The 20319-nt window shown below is 45.1% G+C and overlaps 5 protein-coding genes across 5 annotated transcripts; 2 read left to right on the top strand and 3 right to left on the bottom strand.

The window, feature by feature from the left end:
* The first annotated feature begins 730 nt into the window (after positions 1-730).
* On the top strand, positions 731-3797 carry LOC128714624 (potassium/sodium hyperpolarization-activated cyclic nucleotide-gated channel 1-like). The gene is made up of 10 exons (XM_053809497.1): positions 731-846; positions 1060-1209; positions 1332-1465; positions 1574-1740; positions 1825-2158; positions 2234-2427; positions 2508-2657; positions 2751-3056; positions 3122-3170; positions 3619-3797. The coding sequence occupies exons 1-10, from the start codon at positions 731-733 to the stop codon at positions 3795-3797; spliced, it is 1779 nt and encodes a 592-aa protein (XP_053665472.1).
* A 1417-nt stretch (positions 3798-5214) lies between these two features.
* LOC128716288 (thioredoxin-like protein 1) lies at positions 5215-6219 on the bottom strand. The gene is made up of 3 exons (XM_053811209.1): positions 5968-6219; positions 5789-5899; positions 5215-5712 (listed from the first exon to the last, which is right to left on the bottom strand). The coding sequence occupies exons 1-3, from the start codon at positions 6217-6219 to the stop codon at positions 5215-5217; spliced, it is 861 nt and encodes a 286-aa protein (XP_053667184.1).
* A 368-nt stretch (positions 6220-6587) lies between these two features.
* On the top strand, positions 6588-7416 carry LOC128714501 (non-structural maintenance of chromosomes element 1 homolog). The gene is made up of 3 exons (XM_053809375.1): positions 6588-6693; positions 6754-7241; positions 7303-7416. Exons 1-3 carry the CDS (start codon positions 6588-6590, stop codon positions 7414-7416), a joined length of 708 nt encoding a protein of 235 aa, XP_053665350.1.
* Positions 7417-7571: 155 nt separating this feature from the next.
* Positions 7572-9217, bottom strand: LOC128714159 (bifunctional coenzyme A synthase). The gene is made up of 2 exons (XM_053809034.1): positions 8495-9217; positions 7572-8414 (listed from the first exon to the last, which is right to left on the bottom strand). Exons 1-2 carry the CDS (start codon positions 9215-9217, stop codon positions 7572-7574), a joined length of 1566 nt encoding a protein of 521 aa, XP_053665009.1.
* Positions 9218-11424: 2207 nt separating this feature from the next.
* LOC128714934 (pupal cuticle protein Edg-78E-like) lies at positions 11425-14645 on the bottom strand. The gene is made up of 2 exons (XM_053809817.1): positions 14634-14645; positions 11425-11823 (listed from the first exon to the last, which is right to left on the bottom strand). Exons 1-2 carry the CDS (start codon positions 14643-14645, stop codon positions 11425-11427), a joined length of 411 nt encoding a protein of 136 aa, XP_053665792.1.
* Between the last annotated feature and the right edge of the window lie 5674 nt (positions 14646-20319).

Raw genomic sequence — 20319 nt, 5'->3', positions numbered from 1 at the left:
CGGTTGCTTTCGGTGTGGTTTTATTTTTGCTTGCTGGCAGCTTTGGAGTTCCTAGGGAACTCCAACGGTGGGTAAAAGTCAGGGCAGGTGTAAAAGAGTAGCATCGTTCCGTGGCCTTCCAAGAACACCGATTGCGCTTCCAATCTGTTCACTCTCCGTTGCTGGAAGTTTTGAAGCCTAATTGAATTAGGGTCGTGATTCGGGCTCAAATCTCAAGATGGTGTTAACGATACAGGTGTAATCGCGGTCACGAGCATGCGTTTTAGGCATGGCAAAAGTTTTCCATGAATCAATCGATTTAACACGGGCTGGAGTGACATAAAGTATGTAGTAAGTACAACATAAAATTAGGGCCTGTATGGGTAGCTTATTCGGTTAAAAATTGAAAGCTTTCATGATAAATGCTTAGCCCACGCTAAAGCACACTTTTAATCTAAACATTTTCGTTTCAATTACTCGCTACCCTCACTAAACTCCCAGCAGACGTCTATGTCTACAGTAGTAGGCTTTGGAAACATTTTCACCTCAAACTCAACGTGCCCTGTTGGGGTTTTAGTTTAAAAGCACAGTCAAGATTTGGCTGCTTTTAATAGACTCCATTGCCTCCTGGGGGAGATTTTTTTCTGATTGGAGGCGTTGAATTTTAAATAAGCAAAAAACTGAAGCCCCAACATTGCCAGCGGACAACGGTTCCATCAAACCCACACGCGCCCGAAACACCCGAAAGGAAATGATGACCGGTGGTCGGGAAAAAAATAATCGAAATTTTCCATCCCACAACTGTACCGTGCGCCATGATGTCGATCTGGTGAAGTTGCTTATACCCGCCGACTCCTTCCCACGCAGGTAAGCGGCAAATGAGTGAGAACACTGTTTTTACTTCGCGTTAATGGCATCTGGGGGGGGAGGAATAACAGAACGAACTTTTCGCCCATGTTAAAACCCGGTTACAATGCACATGTCGCGATAAAGAATTCCTCCCTCGAGAGTACGGTGCAGCAATACCAACGAAATTTGCCACTCGCTACATCTTTACGGTACCTTTTCTTTTTTTTGCAGAATCGCACGATGGTGGCGCCGCATTTGCCTGATCGATCACCACAGCCCGGTAACGAGATTCGTTTTTCGCAGCGATACGGCGATAAAGCGCGAAATGTCACGTCAGCTCACGTACTACCCGGGCACAATACATCCGCTAAGCTATTTCCGGTGAGTCCGTGTGTAGCTGTGTGTTTGCCGTACCAAGCGGCTGCTAATTAACTGACACGAACGATGATGCGCCTCCATCGTCCGAATATTCTCATGCCGTGCCAAACTCGCTCACGTTGCAGGTTCGTCTGGGAGTGTCTGATGATAGTTACGTTCGCGACCGCTTTCCAGCTGATCCCGTACGATGTAACGTTTCTGTACCGGATAGGTGACTACTATCCCTTCACGGCCTTTCACGTGGTGCTTTTAGGCACGGGTATGTTCTGGAACTTGTTATTTTTTTTTTTTTGTTGCTCATACCGTCAGCATTAGTGCTGTGTCCTACGCAACCGTGTTTGCTCATCCCGAATGTGTCGTTTGGCAGATTTCATTTGCCTGCTTGATGTGGTAATGTCTATGTACACCGGAACGTACCAACGGAGAAGCCAACAGGTCGAACTCAACCTGAACAGCGTCCGGAAACGATACATGCGCGCGTGGTTCTGGATCGACGTCATCAGCTCTGCACCGGATCCACTGTTAACCAAACTCGTACGTCTCGACATGCTTTAAATCATATCTTTAAAACAAGCTCGTGATAACGAAGTTCCACACTGTTTTTTTTTCTTGTCACAGATCCCTCCATCGACACTCGACAACTCGTTGGTTTACTGTCTACACAGGCTGGACTATCATCCCGGGTGCCTGTGGGATCTATGGAGCTTGATGTCGGTGATTAAAATCTTCCGCTTTCGCACGTTTTTACGCCACATTCGCAGCCTTTGTCAGCGGTTCGGGTTGCGTCGCAATGTCATCAAGTTCATCGCCATCCTCGCCACGGTACTGACCGTGTTCCACTGGAGCACCTGTCTGATGTTTATGGTTTTGCGGCTAGTACAGGGGACCGATTCAGCACTGGTAGACGAACGTTCCTGGTCGCGGAAGATATCGTTTTGGAATCAAACGTCTTGTAAAGAATAGTTTCATTGTTTTTAGCATGTTATCGTTCAATAGTCTTACCGCTACTAACTGTTTTTCGCTCCAGTTGTTCGCTACATGGAATGCTCCTATCGAACCCTGTACACCGTAACGCACATCACGCATGACTTCAACGAATCCATGACCTACGACGATATGGTGATGTCCCTTATCTACACCATCAGTGGGTACATACTGAAGATTTACCTACTGGCCGAGTTGCTTATTTTTATACGCATTCTGTTCTCCAGCACAAGCAAAGTAAGAGCACTCGGCACACTACGCACTGACCGGTTTTGATTCGTTGTTTACGTTATGCAAATTTGTGTTTTCGATTCCAGTACCACGAGTATCGCTACGAGCTGAGCAACTACATGCGCCACGAACAATTGCCGGCCGCACTGCAAAAACAGATCTTGAGCTACTACGACTTTCGCCATCCGAAGATTTACAGCCGCTGGACACTGATCCGGTCGGTGCTTGGGGAGCAGGTGAGGTGACGCTTTGTGGGTGGAAGATTGTTTACCAGTGCCTGTCAACAGTGCGCCATCACATGCTTTCGCCGAATTGATTCTCACCTGCAGCTTTACGATGAAATGCGGATGGAAATTCTTGGACCGCTGCTCCGGACCTGCCCGTTGCTTCGTGCCACATTCTCCGACCAGCAGCTGACAGCGCTGGCACTCGGCATGGACTTTCAGCTATTCATGAAGAATGATATTATTGCCCGGTGGAAGGGTGCCGGGTCCGACGATGAGAGACACTGGAGTATGGTGTTTATAGTGACGGGTACGGTGGCCATATACACGAGCGGTTGGAAGGAAGTGTTGCATCTGGAGAATGGGGAACATTTTGGAGAATTTCAGCTGCTCTTTGATGCAGACACGGTGGTAAGTGGGAATTCGTTTGCTGTGATGTTAACGCTGTTTGGCCTAAACCTATTTATCTCCAACAGAAATTTCCCAATCTGGTCGCTGTGGAAAATACCGAGCTGTATACATTGTGTAAGTAGAGTTACTGTTTTGTTGTAAATTCCATGTAAAAAATGTCCTAGAACTGCTTCCTTTGGAAACGTATACACAGCATCGTGCATGACAAGCTGATGCCACTTCTTTTCCCCACATTTCCGTCAGAAAAACATGCACCTGATTGCATTTTCCAATGTGGCAGTAGTTTATTAACCTTTAAGCCCGTATCCGGCAAACACACCCACACATCAACTGCAAAACAGACGCTTCACCGCTGCACCTTTCGTACGCATCCGCATGCCAAACGAATTTCCTGTTTGGTGGCAAAATCCAATTCCATGCCTTCGGCACTAAGCGTTACCACCTGGGAAATAAAACATGCTTACCCTCGCCTAGGGCGGGGGGAATACGACTCGGCAATGGCAATTGCAATTGAAATACTTTTCGTGTCATTTCACGCTCACGCCCGTGTTCCGTCAAACAGCTCGGGAATGGCTGGATCGATTCCTGCAGCCGTACCCGACCGTGCGCCAGAATCTAATCGACCTAGCGAACGAGCATCTACGTCAGATGGGCGAGATGCAGCGTGGGACCGTGCTAGATACGCTGGCCAATGTCGAGACGGTACGTATGCAACGCAGCAGGTCACACGGTACCGAGTGAATGAGGCCCGTGCAAACTTTACCTGCCCAGACAAATAAAACCCAACCAAGGTGGAAGCTTTCCTGGCTAGAGGACAATCAATCATTTCCGGCACTGAACGGAGGTCGCATTAACAGGTCGGTGTTATACTATTTTCGCTCGCTAACACTATTTCTCCATTTGAATCTGTATAGTATTGTATTCTTTTCTATTCCTTCTTTTGTCTCATTTCCCTCATTTTGCCGGTTTATTAATATTAAATGGCAATCCTATTTGGTTGCCGCTAGAGCATCCCAGATGTAGCAGGAAAAGCCTTTCTAACGGTGGTGCGAATCGTGCACGAATTTAATTAAGCATTTTACTTTGAACGCGTGCGAAGTGAAGTCTTGGGAGGCTAATAAATCAGTTAACAGGTTGGGTTGAATCATGCTTCACCCGGCCGGCGCGAAGAGAACCGTTCTTAGCAGCACACAGCCCCGGAAAACGAAAATTGCCTAGTGATGATGAGCGAACGAGCAATAACCGTAATGTGAAAGCAAGGAACAAGGCAAAAACCAAGTAAAGTGGTGATGGTTGTTAATTGAAAGCGTGGTGTTTGCCGTACGGTTTCGATTTCGTGCGCTTTGGCGCACGGCAAAGGCTTCTAAGTGTGCACGAAATGAAATTACGTGTGCTTGATGTGACATATAATGCGTACAATGGATTGAATCAATACCAGCGATAAGTCCAACAAGGAAATCGTACGGTTTGAATAAATGCATGTGCGCAACATGGGGTTCAAAATGTAATTATTTGTTAAATTTGAGCTTATATAAATGATTTCAATTAAACGAAATCCTTCTTACGTTTGAACAACACTTATAGCAACATCCCGGATTTCACTATTGTGCCCTTGTATATGGTTTCGTTGGATTTGAATTGTGCAGAACCTTATCAGATAGGACGAAAACCCTTCGTCCGCTCAGTAATGATTGACAATAGGGGTCGCTTTCATGTTCGTGTTTCGGTCTTGACCATCTTTGCTGAATTGTTCATACTCAGTTAGTCAGGATAATTAATTCGCATGCTCCTGACAGCAGCAAGATAACAGTCGATCATTCCTTTACCCTTGGCTGATAATCATCCGGTATCCATGATTTGGGAAAGGATTTATTTTATACCTCGCTTGTATGGTTATTAACCCTTAACCATGACCAAATACCGGATGCTAGAAATCAAAGACGATTATGCACCAAAAGAGTAATAAGTATGTGTTATATTTTTTTTATTAAATCATACTTTCGATTCACGAGAAAAAGAATTGCAAACAGGTCAGTCGTCTTTGCTTACCGACGATCGATATCATCATAACACTCGCGTACTTCGGGGCAGGATTTGTTGCATATCCGAAACCGATCATACACACACAACCGCGGTTTGCTCCTGCGGCCTAACTTGCTCAGTGACTTTCGCCCTTCTTTCCGGCCACCCGCTGAAAATCGTCCATCTTCGTCGTCGCTATCGGTTGCCCGATGAAGGCCAGATGGTCTATGATTGTCGTCTCGCCACCGGACTGATTGTCCTTCACGAACAGCTGAATGTTCTGCACGTTCTGGAACTTGACAAACCGCAGCTTGATTGGATTTCCCGCTTCCAGATCTTTCGGATCGACCTCCAGGTCCTGCACCGATACGTACGAGTCGGCCATATCAAAATCGAGCGTGCGCGGTTGATTAATAAACAGCTTGATGTTCTTAGGCCCGTGTGTCGGAGGTGCTTTGATTTTCAACGAGTGCAATTTTATCACCTGGTTGAAGGTAATCGATATGATGAGCTGCTCATCACAGTCGGACGCTAAATGGCCTCCGGTTGCGGTAAGCGCATTCGTCCACGGATGGTCATCCGCTTCGTTTAAGCACTCACACTGATTCTTCTGGATAAAGGTGTTGAGATCAAGCTGCAACGTAAAGGGAACATGTTGATGATGAGAAGTGGGTTCGCTTCTATTGGGCGTACAACCTTGCGTTACCTACCATTCCCTGACCGTAGTCTTCTCCGGATTCATCTGCACTCGCCGCATAATGTTTCTGTATCTTTGCCTCGAGCCCATTTATGTCTGCTCCCTGTAGACGATCGATTTTGGTCTGCAATGAGGAAAACATTTGCGCATTAGTTCATGTCTGCTTGATGGTCCGCAACTGTGATGCTTTACCCTGGCACGGTAGAAGATAAAAGTTGGCATCGCGGAAACCCCCTGAGTCGCTGCCGTATCGGAACATTTGTCTACGTCTACCTTAAGGAACACGGCTTTCGGATATTTGCTCGGCAGTTGCTCAAACAGTGGAGCAATGTTGCGGCACGGACCGCACCAGGTCGCTGTGAAATCGACAACGACAAGCTTACCACCAGCGGCCGACAATTCCGCCTGGAAATGTCCCTCGTCGTTAATGGACTTTACTGCCATGCTGTGGCAAATGCACGGGAACACCCGGAATTAGTCGAAATAAACTAAAGTGCGGAAGATTTCCACCAAATGTTGAACGGAATTGCTGAGCGACCGGTGAAGTTATTTTTTCGGCAACAAAGCGCGACGAAGATGACGATGATTTTTAGATATTTTGCTGCCTTTTGCTTTGACAGATTCCGTGCTGTTCCAATTGACAGTTGTTGTTGGCATTTGGCATTTGGCAATGCTGTCAGTTGCTGCCAAATGCTGTCAGTCGTTTGTTGTTTTCTGCAGTTTCAAAAGAGCGGCAAAACAGTGCAGTGGTGTTTCAGAGCGTAGTGATAAAGGAACTGGTCAAACGTAGTGATAAAAGGAACTGGTTCGCTATGGAATATACCAATGTGCATCGAGCATTTCTGCAAGCTTGTTCGAACCACGGGACATTAAGCAAGGAAACTGCACTCGACATTCTCATAGGTATCTACGCCCGATGTAAGTACCGGCCCGGGTAGGTACAGCGAAACGTTTCTAACGAAGATTTGTTTCTTTCAGATGGCAACGATGATACCATTCCAAACGAAACGGATGTCACCGATGTGGTGGCCAAAATCAATGAACGCATCCATCAATTTGATCAGAGGATTGTTTACTCACACTTCGAACTACTCGATAGTGACTTTTACGTGTTTGTCAATCTGCAAGAGTCACCGATCGATCTGCATCAGAATGTCTACACTGCACCGGAACTTCATTTCTTTCGTGTAGTGCTACGTGAGCTTACGTTGAGCGAGGATCACACGCTGACCACTATAAACTGTCTCAATCTTACCAATGACACCGCGAGTGAGACGATAAAACCCCTTCCTAAGACACGCGCAGAACAGTTGCTGAACGAATGGGAAGAATTGGGTTACTTTCTAGTGCTGAATGATAAGTTTCATTTTGGACCGAAATCGGTCGTAGAATTTGAAAAGTACCTGAGCAAAAACTACGCCGATATTATAACGCGCTGCTGTCTTTGCAACGTCACTATATTCTATGTAAGTTATGTGAGCATTCGTTTGAACTTCTGTAACAAATATTGTTCTCTTCCTATTACAGGGTGTTCGTTGTGCATCCTGCCCGCAGATTCTGCACAAAGATTGTTTGAAAAAGTATCTTCGTCGACTAACAAATTGTCCTGCATGTAAAAAATTGTGGAGCGTGCCAATATAGTGGTTAGTCATTAGAATTCGATTTATTACCCCTCCTAACCTTAAGTCCCCTAAGCGAGTAAAATATTACCAATATTCCATAAAATGTAAGGTAAACAACCAAGGCCAATTTGTACCGCTAATATACAATTTATAGCAATATCATTTCGTTTGTATTTAAAGTTTCGGTTTCAGTTCCTGCTGAACGATAGCCCACGCTTTCTCCGCTTGTTGCTGCGAATACTCGTAACTCCACAAGGTACAGAACACAATGTCCGAATGTTGCACCATCTCTTCATTACTCGTCGGTTGCATGTCTACGCGCCGTATTGCTTCCTGCTCCTCGAGCTGGTTACGTTCCATCAACCTTCGAATGGCTTCTTCTCGCGGAACGATGCATGACCAAATTTCGTGGCAATTGTTCTGCCACCCGGCACGAAGCATTACTGCTGCCTCCATCACAATTACCTCCTTTCCGTGTTGCTCGTGAAGTGTACGGATTTTCTCATTCGCTCGTTTCGCAATAGCTTTCCACATAATCTGATTCAACTGTTCTAGTTTGCTCTGGTCGGCGAACACAATTGCGCCAAGTGCCTTTCGATTTATTGTACCATCCGGATGAAGAATTTCCTGCCCAAATGTGGTCACCACCTGTTGGTAGCATTCTTCACCCGGTTCGTACAGCTGATGGCCAATCTTATCACAGTCAATAATGCCGGCACCAAAGTCTTGGAATCGTTCAAGCATTTTGCTTTTCCCAGCAGCGATTCCACCAATCATACCGATGATGTAAGGTTTCGCCGGGATATGTGTCGGTGCGGGTTTTCGGGGTCGTAATCGCGTTCCAAGCAGATCCATCCGCTGGTTGCTGGAACTGATTTTATCCTCTTTGTCTTCGATTGTGCTTTCGTCGTCGAGTAGTTCGATCGTGTACACTTCTAGCTGATTCAATCCGTTGTTTTCACGCAGTTCGTTCACCTTCGCGCCACCACGAGCCGTTTCAGTACTTACCACAATTAGCTGGAAGAAATGAAAACTGTTTAACGAAATGCGAATCCTATTTTCTTCTTGCAGTAGATTGAACAGAAGCATCAACTTACATCCATATTTGGATCAGTAGCAGTGGGCCCAAAAGGATCCAAAATAGGAACGACTTCGTAGTTTAGAAACGGATCGATGTCTTCCAAAAACTCCTTTACATGCTTTATCCGTTGTGCGGCCGGCAGTATTAGTTCATGCAATTTTTTGCTCTTTATCATAGCACCGTCTGTAACTCCGACGACGACTCGTTCCATTGCCAGCAGAACCGCTTGAGTGAGCAGCACTTTATGACCGGCGTGAATCCGATCGAACGTACCCCCCAACACCACATTGCGATACGTTTGCAAAGAGGTATCCAACCCGGGTGGTAGTGATAGCTGCTCCACACTGAGCGCATCCAGTTCAACCACCTTCACCCCCGGATACCGCTCGGCGAGCCGTTTTTCACAACCGGAACTGGACGAACTTAATGCGTAGTCGTAGAACAGATAATCTACCGCTGCGGGTCGTGTTCTTTTAGCAAACGATTCGAAACTGGCACCACTGGAACGTAGCGATCCAGTCACAATGCGAAGGTCCACCTCGGAACCTAGCCAAGTGACGGAAGATTGGTACACACTAGCCACAAATCGACCAAACGCCAGGGGACAACTTACGTTGGCGGCCACTTGCGGATGAAACTGTAGGTACAGTGTGCTCAACGCGTAGGGCCGTGTAGCGGATAGAGTTTTGGCAATGTTGGCCAATTGGACCGCCGTCAGTAAACCGGTTCTGGAGGGCATTTTTACTCGTTCGCCTGTTGGACGTAGTGCGATGTCGACTGATATTTTTCTTTATCAATTCTCGCAAAGATAAGACAAATTTGCCAAAAAACGATCGGTGCTTTTGGTACTTTGTTATGGCAAAGGTCGATGACAGATGTAGTACTAGCGGCATGATACCAGATTTGGTCGCGTGGCGGACATTTGGGAGAGAATGCAAATTTTGAAGTTTAAATTGATAGTTTTGTTTTTTTATTACTCCGTACCAAGCATGCAACCTCATCATCAGCAACACAGAGTAATACATTTTTACTATGAAGATCCTAAAGATTAATCTTAGTCTTAACCCACTTTCTAGGGTAACTTTCATAGTTGTAGCTCATTGCGTGAGAATTCTTTCTTTTGATTTTTGTATCTTAGCTAGCCATTTAAAAGATTAGTAGTGTAAAGGTAAAGGTCTCATAAGCTCAATATTTGAACTTGTGAATGGAGTAATTGTCCTTATGAAATTTGGTAATCCTACCGTATTTAGATAGACATCGCGATCGCTAATCTACCAGGCTGCTCCACCGTCAAACAATTTCAAAATATCACTTTTTTAAAGAATATCCTTATGGTCTTTCTAGGAATACTGTTTATAAATCTATGGTCAGCCCAGCATTTAGTCCGGACCTGGTCCTGTCAACCGAGAATTTCAACCAGCACAATTGCTAAAAGTGCTTGAAAGGGATGTACAATCAGCTGTATCGCTCGGAGATGATCACGCCTTGTCACGATTGTAATGACGATGACGAATGCATCTTGCGCACGAAGCTCTGCCTTAAAGCTTACCCTTCAAAGCTCCTCTGAACTACTGCTGAAAATATTATCGTCTGTACGCCAGGCACCTTTGCAGGTTATGTCATCACGATACTATCTTTCGCGAACAGCGATCGTCTTACCTTCTGAATTTCCCTTTCGTTTGATCGTCTACCTTGATCTGTTGGTGTGATCTTTGCTCTACTCCGTCTTTTCTTCTCTTCCTATGTTTCCAAGCACCAATCAAACGATCGCAAACGTTAGGCAGACACGCTGGTAACATGCAAAATTCTCTCCATCTTGGCCATTCAACCCCATCCTTAGCACGCATTCCCTTTCTTTCCTCCCATTTTCTTTCACTCTTTCGGTTTTGGTGATTCTTTTTTCAATGATGCTGCCGGCAAGATACCGCAAAGGCAGAGTTTGATCATTGCGCTCACGTCTACGGTTATATTTCTCGCTGGTTTGTTCCTCCCTCGCTTGGAGTGGGATTTTTTCTATGCTTGGCAATGCGGCGGGATGCGTTTAACGCATCACTTTCATGGTTTTGCTAGAGATACCGCTTCAACTGTGGTGCCTCCGAACAGGCGACCTCTAACCTTAGGCGGGGTGTGTTGGGCAACACACGTTGATCACGATCATCAGATCTGTGGCATTTGCAGCGGACAGCACGCTCAGTGACGTGCACTACATTATGGACACATTGAATTTACTTTCTTCTTCTTAAAGAAGAAATTTTTTTTCGCAAAAAAATATTTTAGAAATTGATAAGATCCAACAGCAAGAGAAAAATAGTCAAAGAAAAGTTTAGCAAAAAGCGCAAAAAAGTAATGAAACACAGCACATTGGATTTTTTTTACAGACGTTTGTAAATGAACTAGTCAAAATTATGTACAAAAGTATTACAGCTTCGCAGTAAGTAGTGGTGTAAGAGAATTATAAAAGGGATGCCGTGGTTTTGCTCCCTTACGTCTGATGGTTCGTTTGTGGCTTTGCCTTCCGGTTGTATGGTTGCCTTTCCCTTTCGTTGCTGCTTATAGTGTGTGTAATGTGTGTGTGTGAGTGTGTAGTGTGGCTATTTCTTGGAGTGTGTTCCTATGCCTCTTCTCACCTCGTTTTCGCTTTCCCCTCGCATCGATTATCTTGGCAATACTGTTTCGGGTAGGCCGCTGATCGGGACCGCTTGGTCCGTGTGCTTCTGTTCTAGTGTTGCTGCATGAGTATGTGCACAGGTCACAGCGAAAACGCCTTCACAAAATCTCGTTCTATTGCTAATCCGCACGCGTCAGTGCGTTCCCTCACACACTCTCCCTCCCTCTTTCGCTCTGTTACTGTCTACTTGTTCGCTTTATCTTCCGCTCCCTCTAACTATCTCTCCGCTTCCCGATGACTGATGAAGAATAGTGTCTCTTCCGAGCTGTTTGCCCACCTTACTGGATGGCCTGCAGTCTGGCAATTTCAGCCTCCAAAGCCTGAATGTTAAAGTTCGGATCATCCTTGGGCGGGTTGGCACGGATGAACTCGAGCGTCTTCAGGACATGGGCCGGCACTGGGCTTTCGCGGGGCAGATGGTCACCACGCGGCTGGAACCCGTTCTCGTCCGCAACGTACGTCAGCTGGATGGGCGTACCGTCACGGTCCGTCCACGAGGCAGAACCCTGCGCCGACTGGCCACCGACACCTTCCTCCTGCGCACGGATACCGTTGCTCGTCTCGTAGTTCCAGGCGTACGAACCGTCCGGGTTGACGGCGCTGTCGGAGCTCAGGATCTGTGCATCAGCGTCCGGGTTCTGGGCGACAGCAACGGCGGCCAGCGCAGCAATAACGAACTGCAAACGAACAACACGACATGCTATGAATGACACGCTGGCGAAAGATGTACAGCACACCCTGAATCAAAGCTCGCGTTGCCTTAACCCGCTTTTTCGATGCATGTGGGATCGGTTTTCGATGATCGTTTGTTTGCTTGATAGCACACCTTCATCGGCAAGATTACCGTGGCAATCCCTAAACAAACAGAACACACCCTATCCTTGAAGAGCGCGAGCTTCACTGGCGTAGAACACATGCACACGGTTATCGTGCGCGAGGCGTCCGTTCGAGGATCTTCCTTCCTGTTTCGCGGCGATAAAGTTCCAAGGACGTCACGATGGACGTGACATCTTCCATCGCTAAACGAAACGATACATCGATGTAAGGTGAACATTTTTCCACACGATGCGAGATGATAAATCATCCCACAATTCAACGGAGTGGACGTCGTTAGACAAACCTCCTATTGCTGCTGATACTTCGCCAGCCTACAACCTGGCATGCATAATTGCGGTATCATCACCACCATACATAACACGGTGGCCATCGGCTTGATAGCAGATAATTGAAGTCGATTACTAACCAACCACCGTACACTAAGGCGGATGGCGGCTCGTCATTAGTGTCGACATTTCATTGACAACCGCTTATCATCGTTGCGCGATGAAACAGGTGCGTTTATGACGCCCCATCGGTGGGTCGACCACAATCGATCTTAGTATTTTTTTGTTTTCATTTGCGTATCTCCCGCACCTCTCGTTCGAACGCTTCCAAGACCTCCAGGCGGTGTCAATTTACTTGATCGGTGTTGTTTTATTGTATGTCGAGGTTCGTGCAGTATATCAAGCGTCAACTGGTTGAATGAGTTGAATTCATGGCGGTGTAAATTTACGAACCAACGAGTATAAAAATAGCATCCCCCAGCACAAGATCGCGGAGTTTAAGGTCTTTTTTTTTTAAAACAAGCGAGCTTAATTTTAGAAACGGATAGCAATCAAAGTTGAACATCGCTAAAAAAAAAGAAACAACATACACACACAGAAATACAAAAATAAACTGACCGGTTATTGCTGTACTGTGGCGCAAGATGTCCAAGTCTTGTGGCGATGTGCGCGAAAAGCGAATGAATCGCGTGAAATTCTCGCGTCAACGGTAGGCTGAGCCACCGCACCATGGGAAGATTTGTGGCACAGTTTCTGTCGCTAGCAAAAGGTGGTTAACGAAATGGAAATGGGAAAACCTTCTTCTTAAAGCTCTTCTAAACGCACCAAACTTCTGGTTTTGGCTCGCATCATAACAATTGCCTGGGAACGTTCCCTTCCTATTGGTGGTACGGGGGTTTCGCAGATTTCCGAGACCAACTTGAATACTTCTTTTGTGATTTGTCCCTTCCCCTGTCACCCGTTCCCCTTGCCGAAAGATGCAGTTGCACTACTTTTTCTCCCACGCTGTTTCGGTGTTTTCTTGACGCCTGTCACTTAATTGAGCGACCGAGGGTGCACACCGCTAATGTACGTTTTGTTTGCTTTTATGTAAGCAAGACACTTCGAACACGAAGGGAACGAAGGGGAAAACAGGGAAACCACGGTAATCGTTTTGCTTCCGTGCCAGGTGGTGTGGCCGGGGTATCGTTGCACAAGAGTTAATGTGGCGTCTGGTTCAAGGTGATGACTTACGGGTGATATTGCGCCGGAGTGCAAATACAATGTTGCACGTCCGCCCACCGCCCGGGCTCTGTTTATGTATGGTGTGGCACACGCGATGTGGCAGTGAAGAGCGAAAGATTCATTCATTTAGTGTGGATGATATGAAGCATTATACCGGACATTATCATGCTGCATATGATCGCTATGATTATTTAAATTTTCGATCATGCTGGTATGGTACTATCTTGATTTCATATTGCTTGTAACATGCTGCAGCCGAGAGGTGGCCAAATTGTCATTTGATTAATATATAAAGTCAAAACATCTTGGAAAGGGAAGAGCTTTTAGTAAACTCTATACATCTTGCTTCGTATATCTTACACGGGTCCTAGCTTTATTAATTTATAACATCGTATAAGGATTTTCTTCAAATTACATTTTAATTCAATTCATTTGATAAGTAAATATTGGATTATTTAATTGATTTCATAATATAATTGGGTTTAAATTTAATCATATTTTATACTGAATTAGCAGAAATTATCTTTTCAAGTAGCAAAAGATTAATTTTTGAAATAATTTTCTTTAAAATTTCGTTTCAAAATTACCTCATGAAGTTGAAAATGTAATTATAAAAATATTCTAAACTTCTAAAAGCCATTAATCCGCCATGCTTCGAAGTACATGCACTTATTTTATCTTTGCAACTAATTATTTGGAACTTTATTATTTCAATTACAACTCAAAGTTAACAGAATTTTTTAATGTAATCATAATCATGTATTAATATCAAACCATTAACACAATTTCGTAGATGATCCCCAATAAACTAAGATAGACTGATAAGTATTTCCTTGCAAATACACTTCAATTTGCCACGATTTTACTAGTGATCAAATTGAAAATACTAATCAGTATCAATAGCAAATATGTCGTAACGAACCCAACCTCAGCTACAGCACATATTATTCAACCGAAATAATCCACTGTTTAGCACCAATGATCAAAACACTTGTTAACGATCGTAACGAGCATTTCTAGAACACACGAAAGTCATAATATCCGATGCACTGCAAATTCACCAAAAACCATTCGTTTCCCGTGCGTTTCCTGCGTACCGGCTAATCCAAATCCAATCCTCATATGCAACCCCGAAGAAACGGATTGTAACGGAAACTCACCACTCGGAACATGTTGCTTATTGTTTTATGTGTGTATGTGCGCGTGTAATAGGGTGTGTCCTGGAGACAAATACACAAAAAAATTAACTGCACGATAAGCTGACCAACTGCTATTTCTTTTTAAAACAACCACCGTGGGCAGAGTGAACGTCTGTGACTGATCATCAGGTTCAAATTTGCCGCGTTTTTATATGCCGCGTTGAAGAAAGCCATGGCAAAAGAACCCACCGGCCGCGGGGCGGGTAAGAATGAGCGGGATGGCGCAAAAGATGTGTGTTAGTACGTGCACGATCGGTAAGAAGCGCGCAAAAAAACGGTACCGACTACTGCCAACGGGCGCTACTGCCGAACCGAAACCCCGCTGGAGGGAGAAGGAACCAAACCTTACCACACCATGGGATGGGGTTTTGCTGTCTACGGTTACCGCTGGAAGGAAGGGGGAATGGTGGTGGAAAGGTGGAAAGAAGAGCGCATAAGTTGGAACGCGCTGGAGGATGGGAAGGGAGCGAAGGTTGTGTCTCATCGTCGTCGTGATCGGCGGTTTGCTGGAATGGTACGGGGTGAGAAGCGTGGCAAAGGCAGTGGGAAGACGACCACAACGGCAACGGAGGGGGTTGGGGGAGGGAACCCAAGTCGTCATCCTCGTCATGACATCCCGATAGGAAGGGACAGAATATGTATGGGATTTAAGAAGAGAAGGAGGATTGTACTGCGGGCACCCGTCATGTGTGTCTGTGCGTGTTGTGCGCCCGGCACAGGAGAAGTAACGATCGCAAATTGAATCCGCCACCGAAACGGTGGTCGAATGTAAAACATGCGAAACCCTTCGAAAAAGGGTGGCTGTCTTCTCGGCGGTAGAGTGAAGAAAAATAAAACGTCAAATCTACCCACCAGCCGCATTGTCGATCGGATGGGTTCCGCTGCGAGGCAGTGGGATAAAAATGTGTATGTTGTAAATAAATGTGTACACGCGAAGCAATCGCAGCATCTAGCCGCGTCTAGTAGCATTAGCCATTGAAGCTTCCCCGCCAGCGGTGGGCGAGTGAGGTGAGATGGAAAAAAGTGCATCCAGCAGTGGGAGGCAGGGAAACAAAGGACGGACAGCAGTGAGTGCACATAAAAGCGTAAATGTTTGGGGTTTTGCGGCTCCCGGGACCGGGGCACACATTTAGTTACAGGCGTTAACATCTCGACCTTTTTGGCACGGTTCAGTTGTTTCATTAAGCAAGGATGCGGCCGGCACAAGCGGTGTGAAGGATGATGGTGCATGATCATGGTGTGGATGCTGCGCAATCATGCGCCCGGGTGTGCGAGAGCGAATGGGACAGACAGACGAGGGCGATTAGATTTCCCACTCGAGTTTAACGGCAAAGTATTATGGGCATTTATTTATTTTTTTTTTGTGTGCATGCACGTTGTTACAGTCTTTGTTAGTTTGAATTCGTTTCAAAACCACCCCGGGTGGATGTGCATTAATCTTATTAGAGTGGTGGACCGTTTGTCCGATTCTTCTTCGGCAGGGAAAATTGGGGAATTTTAATGATTTGACCCTCTCGCTTTGGGTGGCAGTGGCCGGGGGTGGTTAAATTGGTGCACCGAGTATGATCAATGGTACACTCACACATCCATACGCGGACACTTACACAATTCGGCAGCAAATGATGAATGAAAACGATACAATATGCTGGTAGTCCAATTACAAACGAAGAGGTTCGTCGCTTGCTGTTGCACAGTTCGCTCGTTGATGTCTTTTGTGTGCAAAGCAAAAAAAAAAGCAATATTTAATCAGCAAACTAAACGAAGAAGATAATTCCGTTGTTGGCAAGTTCCCCAAAACCGAACCCGAACCGGGATTTAATTATTTTTTGTCCTGTGTTTTGTGGGAAGACGGTTACTGGTTCGGTCGCATCTGGTATTGTTGCATGTTTTGCAAGCGGCTCGGTACGAGACGAAGCTGTACGGCAGTCTCTAGTTATCCGTAACGCAACCAGACCATTTACAAATCGGTCATTTGGACCCGCAACACCCAAGTGATCAGCTGCACCGAGGCATGCATCCGAGTGAGGTGACCTAAAAATGTGACCCCACGTTCAATAAAGAGGACAGTGCGAGCGGGACAGGGGACAGCGAAAGTGTGCAGAGAGCTTGAAATTATGGCACGGCATCTGCCTTAACGATGTCCTGGGGCTGATTTCGTCCTCTAAAAAAAATCTCTACATCTTCGCTCGGTGCCGAACATCAGCTGCGTACCGCTTCAGCAGCGCGGGACTCATCTTTACTAGGCCTTGAGGTTTTTGGGGTTGTTTTATATTTTCGGGTCATCCTATAAGCTCTGATGAGTGTTAAAAGAGGAAAGAGAGAGAAAGAGAGAGATAGAGATAAAGAGATAGAGAGAGATGAAGAATAACAAAGAGAGGGTAATGGAATATATTTTTGGCAAAAGGACGCATCCAAAATGTCAAAGCACTTCTGCGGCAAGGTTTGCATTCGGGCGTTCCGTTCCAGTCGGAGGTCAACTCTGTTCGGGCACAATTAATCGATAGCTTTTTTGGGCATGTTTGCGAATGTGATCAACCTTACATGAGCATCGATTTGCGATACTTAATCATCGGGTGTGGAATTTATGATTGGAAAAACTCTCACCCGAACGGTGTTCGCGCGCGAAGGTTTAGTGGGATGACGATGTAACGTCACATAAATCTTCGTATCACTAGCACTTAACGGCGTTATTAATGCCGAAAAACATGCGGGCGATATATAATAATAAAACGAAACAGGCGTACCGGCATTTTGCATGCATGGACCCGATTCTGCTGCTTGCTGCTGACCTGAAACGGAAGCACAATCGGAGGCTTAACTGGACCGAGCTACCAGCGTTCGATCGTAACAATAAATCAAGCTCATATTTGACCTCTTGCGTAATGGGACAGTCCGGAGGGATTCTGTTCCTGTATTGCTTTTTTAATGGCGTACTCTAGAAGCGATCGGCATAAATCCATACCTTCCGACGGGACAATGTGTGTGTGTATGTGAGGGAGAAAAAGAGTAAAAGGTCTACCCCAAAAGCACGCAAAATTTCGGGCTTGAGTCGGTTCCCTTCTTTCGCTTTCGTTGAGCTCACTTCCCAACGGAACTGGTAATTCATTCATCAATCCGTGCCGGACAATGGGAACGATGTTAACCTTTCGTTTTCGGGCAAAACAGTATTATTCAATCGCTTTACGTTTCCTTCCGGATGGAAATGTATGACGCTTGTGGGTGATCTTGCTAAGCAGGCGGTTGCAATTTTGGAGCCATTGTTTCGTCACTGCGTGTTTCGACACAAGCTATAGTAAATCATTGAAAAAATAACCCTTATGATATTGCAATAAAAGCAATAAATACACGTAGAAAAATACCGAAATTAACAAACGTACAAGTAAAAGGAAAGCCTGATCACTAATTTGCAGCATACTTTATTGGCACAGTTCGCTTGAACTTTCGGTCGTATGTTTGCGGTGGACCTTTACCTTTCCTTTTACTTATCGCGGCCGAAACTGAACCACTCAAGGTGCACGGTCGCAATAAATTTTTGGGCTATTTACGATTTAATTTCGACTCATTTAATTTTATTTGCTAGTCATTTTAAACTCCTGATTATTCACATTGAATTGTACGAAATGAAGGTTAAGCTCGAAAAACATGATGTGCTATGTGATGATGCTGTGAAAACCAGGATACAATTGCCTCCCCCTTGCTATCTGTACCTAATCAAATTAGCTGCAATAGTTCGGAAATCAGCAGGCTTTTGGATGTTGATATTTAACCAACCTTGCAATTCTTATCCCAGTGAGCGGTCTGTAATATTTCGCTACAATCACCTCTTCACCTCAACCGACAACAAAATTGGGACGCTTATAAGGCACGAAAGGTCAGGACTGATATTTGCACAAAATAAATACTAATAACTTCGCCATTCGTCTCACTGTTGCGCGCTCTTCCGCGGGTTCGGATTGACACAAGACATACGTGGACGAGGTGTTGAAAATGGAACTCATCTGTAGATCACGCGGTAGATAATTTCGATAGCCGCCGGCACCTTGACATGCCGTGTGGCGCCTACACGTGTTAGCAAGGCACTGAAAAGCTGGAACTTTGCAAGGATGTGTGGCTGTGGTGTGTGGCTTTAATAACATTTTATTTACATCTTGAAATGTGAGGGATAAGCAGTCATACGGTCGCCGTAAGTAAGCGAATCTCATCAATAATTCTAATGCTTGCCTGACTTTAAAGTGATGCGCATCAGTTGAGCTGGTAATTTACTCCATCACATTAACCTCTCTAATGGGTTGTAAGCGGTTGCCAAACTGGTATTTGATGTTTCTAATGTAGATGAGTTTTTTTTTTGTTCATAAATTAATGGTTCGATTTTCAGACTAGTACGGAAGCACCACAAACACCAGTCGATAGACTCGCAAATGAACACCTGCAATGCAAATATTTACTCCACGCAGGTTAATTTTAACTAATTGACACCGTAATGGGTAGCGGCAGCACGTGTTAATTTTGGCACCTGACATTTCGGTTTTTTTTGCTGCTGCTGCTTCTTCAAACACAACTTAAAACAACGATAGCCACTTCACTGGTAACGACTCGGGATGAGAGGTAAACATTGAGCAAAGTGTTGAGCCTTTTTTTCTTGCTGACATTAACAAGAATTAGAAAAAAAAGATAGCAAACGGCAACTTCTGAAGTGTTGTCTTCGAAAGGTAGCAGAATAATATAGATGTCAATCATTCTATTGACCATTTCTAGGTCAGTTCGACATGTGCTAGGTCAAAGGTGCTCAATTTAACGATGGTGAGAAATTGATTTTCATTTAATTACTGTACAAACCACGTTCTCGACCCATGGACATTCGTTCGTAAATCATTCGGGTGGAATTTTTATGGAATCGCCCATCACCCGCTGAGCGTTTGGTTTCACGGCAGCAATACACTCCGCTATGATCCTCAACCATTTTAGCATCATCACAAACCGATCGCACGGATCATAACACTTTCAATTTGAAGCTGATTTGAAACCGACCATAAAGCAACCATTAACACCGTTATGCGGGATTTGGTGGATATGCATCCTTGCCCGGGGCACTTTGAAGAGGCGAGGTAGCACATTTCGCTTTCAATAGATTGGCTGTTGGTGGTCGGGTTTGTTTGTGTGTTTGAAAGTTTTAACCTATCCGATTGTGCTGATCTAGTTCGATCGATAAGGTAGACTTTGGTGTGGAATTGTGTAAATGATCGTTTACACTCGTTGTTATTCAACAACAACACTCCTTTTTAGGGGGACTAATGTGTGAAATAATACAAGAGCTAGAAATAGTACTAAAAAGTGAGCAAAATGATTGTGCAAAAGAAACTCTTCTATGTATTATCACCGCTCAAAAGATTTAAACGCAACCTTAAGCGACGAACCTTTATTTTTTCCGTTATTTTTACATTCTCTTCACGTGTGCGTTAGTCTATGGGTACACCCCAATTGACCGAATTTGTGCCAATAAAGCATCAATGGTGCAATGTCTCCACAACGGCTCGGCTCGTCAAGGTATGATAATAATAGCAAAAAAGAAAGGAAAGCCAGTAATTTTTCATCCATTCCGTCGCCCATGACACGGTGCGGTGGAATCGGTGATGGTATCACATTTATC

Source organism: Anopheles marshallii, chromosome 3 (assembly GCF_943734725.1).
Source record: "Anopheles marshallii chromosome 3, idAnoMarsDA_429_01, whole genome shotgun sequence".
Lineage (NCBI taxonomy): Eukaryota > Metazoa > Arthropoda > Insecta > Diptera > Culicidae > Anopheles > Anopheles marshallii.
This window is presented reverse-complemented; position numbering and strand designations above follow the sequence as displayed.